This window comes from Mauremys reevesii, linkage group 2 (genome assembly GCF_016161935.1).
Source record: "Mauremys reevesii isolate NIE-2019 linkage group 2, ASM1616193v1, whole genome shotgun sequence".
Lineage (NCBI taxonomy): Eukaryota > Metazoa > Chordata > Testudines > Geoemydidae > Mauremys > Mauremys reevesii.
In genome coordinates this window covers 223,205,228-223,221,099 of record NC_052624.1, presented here as the reverse complement: position 1 = coordinate 223,221,099, position 15,872 = coordinate 223,205,228, and the positions used below count along the sequence as shown (strand labels likewise).

The 15,872-nt window shown below is 39.5% G+C and overlaps 1 protein-coding gene across 7 annotated transcripts in view; it reads left to right on the top strand.

Annotated features, from left to right (window-relative positions):
* The window catches only part of TOX (thymocyte selection associated high mobility group box), a 275,138-nt gene that overhangs the window by 215,577 nt on the left and 43,689 nt on the right, over nucleotides 1-15,872 (top strand). For all 7 annotated transcript variants that reach the window (XM_039528068.1, XM_039528069.1, XM_039528074.1 and 4 more), the window contains one exon: nucleotides 7,027-7,257. In XM_039528068.1, coding sequence (XP_039384002.1) covers nucleotides 7,027-7,257 — 231 coding nt within the window. The remainder of the gene's footprint in view (nucleotides 1-7,026; nucleotides 7,258-15,872) is intronic.

The following is a 15,872-nucleotide window of genomic DNA, read 5'->3' as shown; positions in this document are numbered from 1 at the left end:
ATAACAACACATTATCATAGAATATCAGGGTTGGAAGGGACCTTAGGAGGTCATCTAGTCCAACCCCCTGCTCAAAGCAGGACCAATCCCCAACTAAATCATCCCACCCAAGGCTTTGTCAAGCCTGCCCTTAAAAACCTCTAAGGAAGGAGATTCCACCACCTCTCTAGGTAACCCATTCCAGTGCTTCACCACCCTCCTAGTGAAAAAGTTTTTCCTAATATCCACCCTAAACCTCCCCCACTGCAACTCAAGACCATTACTCCTTGTTCTGTCATCTAGTACCACTGAGAACAGTCTAGATCCATCCTCTTTGGAACCCCTTTCAGGTAATTGAAATCTCCCCCCTCATTCTTCTCTTCTGCAGACTAAACAATCCCAGTTCCCTCAGCCTCTCCTCATGAGTCATGTGCTCCAGCCCCCTAATCATTTTTGTTACCCTCCGCTGGACTCTTTCCAATTTTTCCACATCCTTCTTGTAGTGTGGGGCCCAAAACTGGACACAGTACTCCAGATGAAGCCTCACCAATGTTGAATATAAGGAATGATCACGTCCCTTGATCTGCTGGCAATGCCCCTACTTATACCGCCCAAAATGCCGTTAGCCTTCTTGGCAACAAGGGCACACTGTTGACTCATATCCAGCTTCTCGTCCACTGTAACCCCTAGGTCCTTTTCTGCAGAACCGCTGCCCAGCCATTCAGTCCCTAGTCTGTAGCAGTGCATGGGATTCTTTCGTCCTAAGTGCAGGACTCTGCACTTGTCCTTGCTGAACCTCATCAGATTTCTTTTGGCCCAATCCTCTAATTTGTCTAGGTCCCTCTGTATCCTATCACTACCGTCCAGCATATCTACCACTCCTCCCAGTTGAGTGTCATCTGCAAACTTGCTGAGGGTGCAGTTCACGCCATCCTCCAGATCATTAATGAAGATATCAAACAAAACCGGCCCCAGGACCAACCCTTGGGGCACGCCACCTGATACCGGCTGCCAACTAGACATGGAGCCATTGATCACTACCCATTGAGCCCGACGATCTAGCCAGTTTTCTATCACCTTTAGTCCATTCATCCAGCCCATACTTCTTTAATTTGCTGGCAAGAATACTGTGGGAGACCGTATCAAAAGCTTTGCTCAAGTCAAGGAATAACACATCCACTGCTTTCCCCTCATCCACAGACCCAGTTATCTCCTCATAGAAGGCAATTAGGTTAGTCAGGCATGACTTGCCCTTGGTGAATCCATGCTGACTGTTCCTGATCACTTTCCTCTCCTGTAAGTGCTTCAGAATTGATTCCTTGAGGACCTGCTCCATGATTTTTCCAGGGACTGAGGTGAGGCTGACTGGCCTGTATTCCCCGGATCCTCCTTCTTCCTTTTTTTAAAGATGGGCACTACATTAGCCTTTTTCCAGCCATCCGGGGCCTCCATGGATCACCATGAGTTTTCAAGATAATGGCCAATAGCTCTGCAATCACATCCACCAACTCCTTTAGCACACTCAGATGCAGCGCATCCATGGACTTGTGCTCATCCAGCTTTTCTAAATAGTCCTGAACCACTTCTTTCTCCATAGAGGGCTGGTCACCTCCTCCCCATGCTGTACTGTCCAGTGCAGTAGTCTGGGAGCTGAACTTGTTTGTGAAGACAGAGGCAAAAAAAGCATTGAGTACATTAGCTTTTTCCACATCCTCTGTCACAAGGTTGCCTCCTTATCATAAGCCTAGGATTCTGATTTCACTAAATCAGGTATTTCAAATTAAAACAAATATTTTCAATAACAGTGAAGGAACTATTGAGTATTACAGACAAAGAAATAGGGTCTTTTTCGTACTGAAGTGTATTTCTGTATTCTGGATTTGTGTATTAAACAAGTAATGCTAATATGGAAGCTCCCTTTAAAATTCTCCCATCCTTATCTTAATCATCAGGAAAAAAAAGCATGATATACCAGAATTAAAGTTACTATTTACACAGAAATTGATATGTTACTGTTACCTTAGCATTCTTCCAAAGTTATAATAGTTAGTAAAAAAAAAAATTGGAAGGGATATAAAACCACACGATTCACTGTTTAAACTGATCTCTATTTGGGATTAAAATGAGATCTCCAGGGGAGTCAGATTATCCCACATCTGTCTACTGTAGGTTTACTTGCACCTTCCTCTGAAGGGTCTGGTGCTGGCCACTGGGCTAAATGTCTGATACAATATAATAATTCAAGTGTTCCTATCTAAAAGCAGAGATATTCTGATTAATCAACATCATAACTAGTGTATGAATATAATTTACATAAAAACTTTTGGAAAGGTAGGGTGGGTGGGGTAATATCTTTTATTGGACCAGCTTCTGTTGATGAAAGAGACAAGACCTCTTCTTCAGGTCTGTGTAGCTCGAAAGCTTGTCACTCTCACCAACAGAAGTTGGTCCAGTAAAAGATATTACCTCACCCACCTTGTCTCTCTCATATCCTGCTACAGCAACACTGCAAATAAAAACTAATGGGTATAGCTCCCAGTTACAGCTGTGTCCCTGGAAACTGCCAACTAGCTGGGACAGATTCTTGGCCTTTAGCAACTTTGTGTGGGCCAGAGCGGTACAAAGTGATCTTAAAGCTGCCCTAAAGGGGCAATTGAGGGTTCCCATTTCTCAAACCAGCTCTTCTTCCATCTTTGTCCCTTTGAAAGAAATTGCACCAGAGCTGAATGGGGACAGGAGGGCTTCACACGATGCGCTCTGCCAGTCTCTGACCAATGGGAGATCCAATAGCTCATATTTGCACACAATCTTGTGTGATAAACGCTGGGATTTTTGCCTAAGTTTTATAAACTGTTATATCAATGTACGATACCATACAAAGGGTCAGCTCCTGAGTTCTTTACTCAGTCCTTACTCAGGCAGTCATGCACTGCTGTCATGAGGTAATTGCCAAATTTTGCTACAAATAGAGATTTTGAGGCACAACTTGATGAAGTCAGTGAAACTTTCCTATGAGGACTGAGTGATAATGGAGTGAGTACCACGTTATCTGGAATAAGCATAATCATTGTTCTCATCTTTTTTTATTCTTTCAATTTAATGAGCAAGTCCCAACATCTTTCAACTCATCTACCAGTAATAGTCAAAATAAGTCCTAGGCTGACATAAACTTGTGTAGTGCCACTAAAGTCAATGCCAATTACGCTGGGCCTGTTACACCCTATGGTTTTGAAAGAAGAATTGCTGCACCTCTTGTGAAAGATTTGGTAGTAAAATATATACTTCTTTGTCATGCTTTCTAACAACTATACCCAATTCTGTCTGAGAAAAAAACCTCTCTAAATGATTTGAGAGTGTAAACTGACTTCATTTGTAGGCAATGTATGCATACAGACTGGCAAAATGAATAAGCTAATGTATGCCTTTGCATTAGACATGTAATCCTACTCCACTGAAGTCAGTGACAAAATTCCCATTGTTTTCAGTGGGTGCTGGAAATAAACAAAGAGGAAAATGAAATAAACTATATAACTGTGAGTATACAGAACCTCCAGTAGGAAAGGAACTTCATATTAAATACATTCTTTAGTCAACAGCATAAAATTATGCTAAAAACTATCCATGCTATGGAACCATCACCGTATATATAAATGATTACAACAGCTGCTGGGTATTTCCAGACATGCACACACCTGGTGGTAGTGGCCATTTCATACAGAACTGTCAGACTTAAAATACACTTCTGCACTAGCTCAAACACAAAGAAGGGAAAAGCAGCAGCACCATTAAAGAGGGCATTACCGAGGACTTACCGGTAGTTGCTCTAGATACTGTTGCTTTAAGAGTAAGACATCCCAGGGTGCTTGTCAGTAAGACCCAGGGAGAAGGATAACAGTAATGTGATTTTGAGGTTGAAAGTGAATGATCTGAAAGTAGCTTAGAACAGTGGAAGTGGGAACTAAAATCTCTGGCCAAGGAACTCATTTGTGTAGGAAGCGCAGATCCTAAAACTGGCTGTGCTGAATTCTTCTAAATTCAGTATTCAAGTCTGTGGTTAAATGAATAAAAAGAAGACCTTAAAAAATCAGTGTTTGTATGTAACTATAAAACCATTTACAACAAAGTGCCCATTTACTACACATTTTATTCTGACCACTTCAAAATTCAAATACTGCATTTGTGCGATTCTTGCTATAATTCATAGTGTTGGATCATTAAACATGTATTCTGTTATTGCTAAGCATAATTGTGAGATGCTAGAAGCATTATAGGCTTGCAAATATGTATTTCTCAGTAGATGGATGACTGTTTTTTTCCATGCTCATTTGAATTTCGCTTATGAGAGAATTTCAAATAGTGTAGTTCAGAGAAAAGAGACCGAGAGGACTGCAAGTAGCAAAAATTAACTAACAGAAACATGATTACTAGGGAACTGCTGCCACATATTCTCTTTATGTGGTAGAGGTTTTACAATATTTATTTTATATGGTCAGAGTTATAAGTAGAATTCTGTGTTGTTTGTTCAGCCTATTATGCAGATGGTGCTTGATTAAAATCTATTTTAAACTACAGCAATTACTGCAAGATAGTATGTGTAAAACAGCTCTCCTAGCTCCGCTAAAGGATTTGGTACTATTGCAGTTTATTTTAAATATATTTATAGACATTTTCAAACTTCTCAAGGGACATTTAGATATCAACAATGTGCCTTACTTGATAGTCTTAAATCCTACACTAGGTAGTCTTGTGATCTATCATTTGTGCAACGTGGTTACTACCGACTTTTTTAAAGTGAAAGATTATTGCTTTCTTGTGATAAATAAGTTAAATACATCACTATAATTAAGCAATAAGGCATGACAGGAGGTGGATTACCATGAGCTAACTACACCTCTAGGGATTTTGAAGCACGAGTCTATGCCTAGAAGAATATATATGTTTTTTATTTTATTTCCCATCTGTCTCTGCTTTGATGGTTAGCAGTGGAGTCTATGAAGCTGATAGACTGATGGGAGCATAAGGTATGCCATCATCTCAGCCATTTCCAAGGTTATTAGTACTGGAATTCTTTTTCTTTACTTTTTTTTTTTATAAAACAAACAGAATTTTCCCAGGGAGTACTCCCTTTTTAGCAGTGGGATATTTGAAGCCATTTGATTATTTGGGTTGGAGAATAAAATGTCCAAGCGATTGACAAGAAGACTTTTTTGTCTCTTACCTTTTATGCATATTATGATTATTTATCACATAGTTAAATGGTAGTTTGGACATCCTGCTATCTTAAATATCTACAAGCTTGTAAATCCCTTTGGTCAATACAAAAAGCATTAAAAGAAACCTTTTAAAATAGCAATAGTAGGAACTTTAACTGTGGGTCTGAAGTTGTCAAGCCTCCTTGCTCCTGGGATTTGTGAACTGTTACTTAGAGGTGTTTGGAAAATTTGGATTAGGATGGTCAAATTAACTAGGGAGCTCTTTGCGTGTGCACATAACACACCTTCATATATTATTGATCTTGTAGTTTCTTCTACAGTGTAGAGTGAAATAGTGATCTGCAAGTTTGAAACAAGCAGCTTGTGTTTTATAACTTCTTCCCTCTTCTCTCTAGTGCTGCTGGTATACTCCACAACCATTAACTGCATATTTGATTGCCTAACCAGGTGCCTAGAAACCAAGCAATTTCCTTTTCAAGTTACATTCATCACATTGCTGTTCTGATTAAAAAGCCACAACGGGCCAAATCCTGCTCATTTTACTCACCTGAGTAGTCCCATTGAACACAGTGTGACACACAGGAAGAGGGAGAAGGGTCTGTCCCACAGTGAGCATATACATCCATATGCAGCGACTGTTATGCATCTGTGTTTATTTTTGGAACACCTGTAATCTAGCATGGCACCTGAGCACACTTTATTAAAAAATGACAGAAATCATCTCTATTTGATTGTAACCCTCTCCCCCTGAGTCTTTTCAAACAAAAAACCCTTTGAGACAGATACAGTTAGCCAGATTCTCCAGTCTGCTGAGGCCACTTTGTGCCATGTAGTTCGAGTCGCCTAGAAAATCAGGCCTGTGTCTTTGCATATTTTTGCACAGCATCTGGCAAAATGGGGTCCTGAATCCTGTTGGAAGCCTTACTGCAATATAAATATTTAATGGTTAAAGAACAGTTGGGTTTTCACAAATTTGCACATCTTCAGGCTGCAGTGAAATCCACAAGAAGGATCCAGGGTGTGGGGATTTTTTAAGTGTGTGCATACACACACAAACACAAACTCTTCTTTTCATCCAGTGTATGCGTGAGACTCATTTGCTCCTTTATTCAGAACCCAAGGGACTGATCATGTACCAGCAGAGTTAATGAGAGTTTTCCCATTGACTCCAATAAGACCAGAATGGAGCCCTTAAATAGGTCAAAAATATTCCAACCTAAACTGCTGAAATTTTGTTGCTCTTGATTTTGATTAAGAATATTACAAGGGAATTAACTTTTTTTTAAAATCTCAATTCACTTGATTCCCAATCCAGTTCCCAGTGAAGTCACTGGAAACAATCCCACTAACTTCAGTGGGAATTGAACTGAGCCATAGGTTAAAACAGTCCTCTAAGGGAAAGAAAAATATAAGGTGGAAATTATATTGTTCTTGCTCTACTTAAATGGTTCTTATGATTAAACTAGTGCTCAATGTATAATGAAATCTGTAATGGTTTTACTCATTACAGGTCTCCAACAACCATTAGCTGTAAGACTCCGAAAAGATAAAAAGATGACATGCTAATCTATTAATGAGATGATAATTTTATAAAAACAAAATGTATGAATCATTTTAGGAAAAACGTTATATAATCTAGAACATTTATAATGCTTTTTACAGATGAAACCCTGGGAAATGTTGTCAACATTTGGATTATCAAAAGACTGTAGCTAAAAGTGCACTTTCCCCAGCAAAATCCATAATGTATATTATAGATGCCTTGATAAATAGAGCTTTTTGGTCTGATTCACAATTTAATGAATTTCTATCCTTTTGTGAACTTTTATTATAGGTCAATGGAGGAGAGAAACGACCTGCTTCTGATATGGGAAAGAAACCCAAAACTCCCAAAAAGAAGAAGAAGAAGGACCCTAATGAGCCACAGAAGCCTGTGTCTGCCTATGCACTATTCTTCCGAGACACTCAAGCAGCCATCAAGGGCCAAAACCCTAATGCTACATTTGGTGAAGTCTCTAAAATTGTAGCTTCAATGTGGGATGGCTTGGGAGAGGAACAAAAACAGGTACAATGTGATATAAATTGTAGTGATCAAGTACATGCCCGTCTAACCACTCTGAGCAGCTCCTTTTGTTCATTCCAACTAAACCTGAAAATGTGTCATATCAGAACTTAAGTTCAGGGGACTATCACCTCATTTCATATATCAGTTTATTAGGCCACTAGAAAGAGTATTTTAGTTCTTCTGCCTGCGAATTTATATCATTACTTTTAGGATTTTGTGTGCCAAAGTCAGAGGGCTTGAGACTCAGTTACAATGAGGCCCCTTTACACTGCCAGAGTGATGTTTAAAAACCACCTATCCTCCCCTTCAGCAGTTACTCTTTATCTCTTTACCCTTTTCCAACTTAACAGAAAGCTTAAAGTCCGTCTATCCCTAGCCACTCCTTGAAGACCACCAAAGAGCTGATACCAATATGTTATTGAAACCTTTCCCCAACAGCTTTTCAGACGATATGGGAGTATATGCTCAGCTCTTTCCTCCTCTTTTGGTATACATGCTGTCATTAAATATTGTACAAAGTGAAAGACTAAGTGGGATGTTCTGTGTCTCATCTAGGTGATGAGATGTTATGGGAGCTATGCAGTGTGACAGGGAATAAGAGCCATAAGGCTCAGGCCCTAACTATTTGATAGCCCTTTGTTAACTGACCATTTCTGTGGCAAATGCATTTTCACGGCGATATTTTTAAGGTATTGTTTCTATTTTTGAAAGGAACTATAGGTCAGTCTGGGAAAAGTTTGATTCCTTATCTTTTTACTTTATGGATCCTATTTGTGCTATATCAAGGGGCTTTGTTCAGCCCTCTCCTGAAAAAAGACCTGGTGTGACTGTAGGAGACAATCAGGTGAAATGTAAAGCAGTGTGAACAGCTCCCCTTGGTGTCCATGTTAAAGTAATAATTTCCTCCACATTCTCAGCTCTGCGCTTCTCTTTTCCTTCCTTCCAGGTCCATTGTTGTCTTTCTCAATTAAGTTACAGTATGTACAGCCTTGGCTGATGGTAATAGTGTTCCCCGTAAGGCCCTGTTTCCTCTGCATGTCTACCTTAGAAATATAAGATTAAATGTTTTACTTAATCCATAAAACATGACAGAATGTATAGTGTTGCATAACAAAGATACACCTAGGTACATTGTTAAGCACATGGAGAAAGCCCAGTGCTTGAAGTGAATTAGGTGTGGGGAATCATGACTACACAGGAACAGAACACTCTGTCTGATTACAACTATAACAATGTCCTTACATTTTGCAAACATATTAAAATGTGTGTTTAATTTTTTTACAATGTAATTCTTCCACTGAAGAGAAAGGCAAAGAATGGAAACCAGCTGTAGAAAATAATATAGGGTTCTACTCTCCTAAGCTATTGTTGTTAACTATTTTTTATTATTTGTATTGCAGTAGTGCTCAAAGACCCCAAGCAGGATAGAGGCTCTGTTGCGCTAGATGCTGGGCAAACATATATGAAGATACGTTCCTCGCCCTGAAAAGTTGACAATCTAAATAGATCAGAAAGACAAAAGTTGAGGGGGAAAGCAAAGGCCTTTGTCCTGTAAGGAGCTCTGCAAGGATGGACCCGCATCTGCACAGAACCCCACTGAAATCATTGGGACCTTGTCAGAGTTGCAGGGGTCCTTCTGTGTGGAGCTCATCACAGGAGCCAGACCCAATGGTCAGAGTGATGGTTGACAAACATCATATTAGGTTTATTACTCTGTTGTTATTGTTTGGTTTTAATGTGGTAAGGGGAGGACGTGAGCTGACAGGAAGCCAGAAGTGGGAAATGTAAGGAACAGTGGGGAGCGAGGAAAAATGAAGTGTGACAGTGGAGAGTGAGGCTGGCTGCAGAGGGACTGTGAAGGAGAGGAGAGTGGAGAGGCCAGAGTAAACTGCCAACCAGCAGGGAGGCAGACAGCACAGCATCTATTTATGTATACAGTGTTTATTTGATTTCAATAGAAAACACTGTGTGGAAGCTGTCCTTTTCAGCATCTCCAGACATTATACCAATTGACAGAAACAAAGAACCGTAAAGGCTTCCTGAGCAGAACGTTCCCGGGGTTTCTCATTTTCCATGCTAATTCTGTGCTAATTTGACTAGCATCTTGATACAAACCTATTATTATTAAAAAGAGTGTCACTAAAAATTCTTTGTATAAGTCCTGACTTCTGGACTTCAGAGAATTGGTTGTCTACCTTCACTAACCCCCCACAAAAAGTCAGCTGGAAGATTGCATGGAGAGGCACTTAGGTCCCATTAAAACCAATGAGAGTTTTACTGCTGACTTTTATGGATCAGAATTTGGCCCTTAATGACTGACCAAAAAAAAAATGTTCTACCTAGAAACTGTTACTAAATAAGGTGTGGCTTCCAGAAAGTTCAGCTGAAGGAAAGGTAACTTTGTGAATCAGAGGATCATAGAGGTCAGGTACATTAAAGTGTGTGGGGTTCTATCTTCTGCCTTCCTCTAATGTGCCCAGCCACTGTCTGAGGGAGGATCCTAGATTAGATGGACTTGATTGTTTCAGTACAGCAGTTCCTCTATAATAATTGAATGTTGCATCTCAGGTCCATGAGAGTGACTACTTGCTCTGGGCTCCGAAACATGGACTGTATTCAGAATAAATTTCAGTAGCAAACGGTTTTGACTGTATTTTTCTGAGTGCAGATACCTACAGGCTGGCATTGCAGGTGATGCAGAGCCACAGCAGGAAGAATTGTCTCTTAGGACCCTCCCCAGCATGCAGAAAAGTAGCCTTGGGTCCTTGGTGTGCTCAGCCAGGGCCGAGTGGGTGAGCGGCCAGGACTAACCCTTATTCCATTTGAGGTGGCTTGTGTCGCAGCGCGTGTGTGTTGGGGGGCGGTATCAGAGAACAATGGAATTGCAATTTTTGTAGATCCTTACATGGGTTGTACAAGAGGGGTAAGGCTCCTTGCTTACACCTTCTCCCCCTTCATTGTGTGCCAGTAATAGTGCACCCTTAATGTTTTTAAGCCCTTTCAGAGATTTGCCCACATGATATGCAATGATGCAACTTCGGAGTTCTTGCTAGTGATGTTCACACACTGGAACCCCAAATCCAAACACACACACCCCTCAGAAACTTTCCAAAAGCTTATATCTGGATCTTAGGCCCATCTCTATTCTAATTGAAACTAGAATCCTGGATCCAGATTCCCCTGAAGTTGGTGATAATTTGGATCCATATCTGAACTTCACACTAGTCACTGTCTCTAGTTCCAATTAATGTTATGTTCTTTAATAAAAACAGAGGTAAAAAAACACTTTAGCCACTCATCTGTCTTTCTTCTAGCATATTTTATAATTACCTTTAATTTACAATTCTGAATCATATTAGCCATTAGGTATATCATTGTATTCTTCCCTCCAGAACTCACTTTATATTTTTCTTCCCCCAGCAGAGTAGAAAAACTCAGTTGCTGTGTGATAGTCCAGGACCATGCAATGGAGATAAACAAAAACAAATTGAAAATGCACATTCATGAGGAAACAAGACTTGCTCTTGATCTGTTGGTTTTGTGTGTAGTATAAAAAATAGTCCCCATGCTTGTCAGAGACCTAAAATAAATACAATTTTCATTAAAAAAAACCCTGGAATTTCCAAATTTAATTTCAGTGTTCCTGCTCACAGCTGAAAGCAATAATTGAATAATTCCTGTATTGGAAAAAAAATTAGTAGAACAGAATTTGTTTTTGTTATCTGTATTGTCTTCAAGCTAAACTGCTGAACCTTGGAAAACCATTAGAGTTTTAAACGGCAGAATTACGTGCTACAGAATTCAAACAGAAAAGAGTAATGCAACCAAATATATATGCAGGGTATTTCAATACGTTGTGTTACCGTATGTTTGCTCCTCTGTCTTTGACTCACTTCGCGTATTTATTACTATCATTTATTATGTCTTGCAGTAGTACCTAAAAGCACCAATCAGGATCAGGCCCCATATTCTTTAGTGTGGTATAAACAGAATAAAAGACAGCCCCGATCCAAAAGAACTCTCAATCCTATTTTCTAGGTCCGTTGTGTTTATAATTGAAATTAATTCTACATTGTACTGAGGGTCTGATCCTACAAAGTGCTGGCAATTTCTAGGAAAAAATGCTCAGCAGTTTCAACAGTATTTTGTAGACTCTGGCTCCTCGTATTCATCTTGGAGATTATCGACATGCATATTTATTGAAATTTACCACTTATATTTGCTAAAGAAAGTTGCAAAAGCAGCATTATTAATGACCACTAAACCACATGGTATAGGATATCTTTACAAGCTAGAAAAAAGTGCCATTACACCTGCAACAGGCTTAGATTTAACACCAGGGCAGGGGCGGCTCCAGGCACCAGCGCAGCAAGCGCGTGCCTGGGGCGGCATGCCACGGGGGGCGGTGTGCCGGTTGTCGTGAGGGCGGTAGTCAGGCTGCCTTCAGCAGCATGCCTGCAGGAGGTCCGCCGATCCCGCGGTTTCGGCAGTAATTTGGCGGCAGGTACGCCAAAGGCGCGGGACCGGCAGATCTCCGGCAGGCATGCTGCCGAATCCGCGTTACCAGTGGACCTCCCGCAGGCATGCCACCGAAAGCCGCCTGACTGCTGTGCTTGGAGTGGAAAAATACATAGAGCTGCCCCTGCACCAGGGCCAAGTTCCCCCATTTTGATGTACATAGGTGCAGAAGTCCACCCAGGCAGATCACAGTGCTGAATCAGGCCCACTGATTCCCATGTATCAAAATTGCTCAAAACTAGAACTGGTAAAAGAAGAGTAATTTTTTCACAAATGGTTTCATGAAAAACATGGTGTTTGTTTAGTTGTTTCTGTTGTTACTGGTTTTTGGTTGACATTTTTCAACTATCTATAGAGCTGGTCAAAGGATGAGATAACTGTATCCCTTTTTTTTCATCCAAAAATCAACATTTACAAAATCTCTGTTCAACACCTATTGTTCCTGTAGTACTCCACAGCTGTTAACAGCTGTCGATCAAATTCTGTAGAATTACTTGAGCAAATCTCCCATTGACCCATTAGGGTCAATGAGTATAACTATAAACTTGGACTAACAAACAACAGTATTGGTGATAACCCAGCAGGACTTTGCAAAGTACAGCCATTAGGAAAACATAGGACTACTCTGTGCCATTTGTTTTTTAAGTAGACCTTCCCATTGAAATCAACTAGGTTGATTACAAGAAGCTTCCCCAAAATGCTAGCTCTTCTGCATATTAAGGGCCTACTTCTCCAGTCTCAGGATACAAGTAACTGTCACAAAATCAGTGGGCTCTGGTAGGGAAATTGGGTTCTAAAAAAGCAAGGGATTAACATACTATATGGACTTTGGCTTCCATGAAGATACTATAGAAAGAATCTCAAAAAGAAATTAAAGAAGTGTGGGATTCTCATAGGAATACTTACTTTATTTATGAATTAGGCTTAGGGTTAGGGATTTTATGCTTTGGAAGTTGATGCTTATTCAGGAACTTAAATAGAATTATTACCGTTTCCTGAGTTGGAATTCCTTTCTATTGTTTTAAATATAAATATAAATTAATCAGTAAGCAAAGCATAACACACAATAAGTTGTAAAAAGATAACGAGCTGGAGAAAATAAGGTTTAAAAAGTACTGATGGGATTTTTTGGTTAATTATTTTTCCACTACTGAGAAAGAAAAATACCAGCTCAGCTATATCACATCTTTTAAAATATGTACATATTAAATCTTTTATATACTGTGACTTGATACAGCTTCTATTGAAATCTATAGGAGTCTTTCTATTGACTTGAATGGCAGTTGGATCAAGTAAATCATGATGCAGATCATAGTTCCATTAGCTGTAAAAAAAGGGATATGTTCCTATGGTTTGCACACCATGGAATGAATGATGGTGTCAGAGCTTGATACAAATCCTGCTTGAGAACTCAGCCAGCCCAAACCTAGTTTTTGGGATACCATACCAGATTAGAGTTTGTGGGCAGATCTACAAAAGTTTTTCAAACTACAAAAAGTCAGAGGAAGCGTGATCTGAGGAAATATGGAAGGAATCAAGAAAAAGCAGAAATACTATGAAACAGATGATGCCATTACTTTTTGAGCTGAAATCAGTGGGGAGCACATTATGACCATGATACCCAAGAAAGACAATGTAACTTACTACAGAAAAGAAGGAGCAAAATACTCTTCCCTCGCTATGTGCAGATATCTACACTTCAATGTCCCATATTGTAACAGTTTCCATGGATTTCCAAGCATCTGGAGAGAGAGAGAGAGAGTCTGTCTGTCTGTCTAGAGGTGACTTTGCCTCTCACTGGAAGGGGCTCCCAAATGTTTACTGCACATTTTTGCATACCTCGCAGCTTTTTTCCAAATACTGCCTCCTGTACAGTGACTGGAACTAGTCAAAAAATAGGGGAGGACTTACAATATTGTCACCATTTTTCATTAAAAACTTTTTTTGAAAAAAAAATCTGTTTTTTGTTTCATAAAAATGCCAACAAAATCAGCTCTACCAGTAATAAATCAGTATACATCTTCCTCAATATAGTATTCATGATTTTTGGTGGTTTTCAATGGCTTTTCTACCTTTTCTTTTTTACTACAAATATTTTTTTTCTCCCGAGTAAACGGCATGCTCTTTTACATCCCATTTTTGTAGCCAATTTCTGTACATCATTGCCCTTTGCACATATTTTTGCTACAAAGGGGAGAAAAATGGCCCCAAGGAGCAAAGTTAGGCATACTAAATAGTTGAGCCTCTCTGGCTTTCAGACAGAAGGTTGGTTCAAACTGGGTAAAAAGACTGCTTAGGTCATTTTCTGTTCTTAAGTGAAAAAGGAAAGTCATTTAAAATCAAAACCAGATGTAAGTGTACTAAATGAACCTTAAGCTTCTAATTGGAGACCCAGAAAGGCTGTAATAGATTTAGCAAATTACAAACAAAATGGGCTTGTTTACATTAGAGTAAGTGACTTTAAAGTTTCTGCCAATGACCTAAATAAACATGCTATTATATTAGACGTGGAAATGAATGTAATATGCAAAGATGATCTTGGGTGTAACTCCATTGTCTTACTGAAGTTCTACCAGGAATGAATTTGACCCATTATATACAGATTATAATGTGTGCGTATGCCTGTATGTACTTAAATGTTATACTGGCCCTTGCAGCAAAAAGAAAGATGGATTTACCTAGGGACCCAAAGCTTAATGATCAGATAGCACATGCAAAGCAACTCTTTGAGTGCTGTAACATATGCCTGCTTTCAGGCTACATAATTCATACACAGTAATATTAGCTACAACAGTTCAGCTCAATAGCAACACCTCATTATTTTATCCCTCAGTATTTATTTCTATGTTTGACGCCTCATGAAATTACTGTTAATGTGTTTATATAAGGGCAGATCTGACACAAGTGGGAAGAATTTAATTTCCCACTCATTCTTTCCTGCTGATGTGTCCTCTTCCCCTGGTAGAAGTGACAAGTGTAAATAGTTAATTTGCTTCAATTATGAGCCTGTCCTGCTAAATTAGAAGCAGCAGGAATATGAAGAGCCAGAATTATACTTATGAGGCAGCTGACAAATCCTCTGAGCCCACAAAATCAAATCATTTACTCCTCATTGGTGCTCAAACACCCACTAGATAAATGCAGCAGTTTATTCTTTATCATCTGATGGAACTTGGATTGTATGTTACCAATACTTAAGTAAATTGAAGTCCCTCTGTATTAGTGTCAACATTTGTGATGCTGTTAGCATGTTCATTATAAACCTCAAGCTTTCAAGAGTTTCTATCCTGGCCCCTAAAAATAACCCAGACTGATTCTGGTATATATATGTAAACAAAAAAAATCTCAGCAATTTTTTAAAAAGTTTTTCTTGGGATCACAGCTTTTTAAATGTGTAATAAAAAAAAGTAGAAAACTAGCTAATTCAGGGGTGAATCTGGTAATTCTGAACTGTCTTTAAAAGTAATTTTGTCCAATATTTAACCTTCAAAATGCTGGCATTTTACAAAGGTAAAATGATGCCTGCTGAATATTTGTACATTAAGTTCACTTTGATGCAACCAGGCACTGTGCTGATTTCACAAGTTACTCCAGGCTCAAATGTGCCTTGAAGGCACAGCTCTGCATTGGGAGAGCAGTTAAAAGGAGAACTCTCTGCATCTCCCAAGGACGAATTCTGGGAGGCACTGTGCCATTTGAAATTCCCGTGCAGAACACCCTTTTAGAGAGAAAGCTATTGCTTTTTTCCAAATTTGGCCAGCTTCAGAACATCACGTCTCCCTGAGCACATATGCTCACCCCTTGCACATCTTACATTCTTTCTGCCCCTTGTGTGCTTGGTTCTGGGCAAGATCGGCTTATGTGGCCTGCATCTTGCAGGAGGTCAGACTAGATGATCATAATGGTCCCTTCTGATCTTGAATTCTATGATAATCTGATCATATATATGTAATATATGCAATCTGAGGGTGGGGGGGAACAAAGAGGCGTTAGGAACCCAACTCCCATTGACTTTCAATTGGAATTGGACACCTAACCCCCTTTGTGTCTTTAAAATTGTAGGGCAAATCCTCAGGTAAGGTAAATTGCCATGGCTC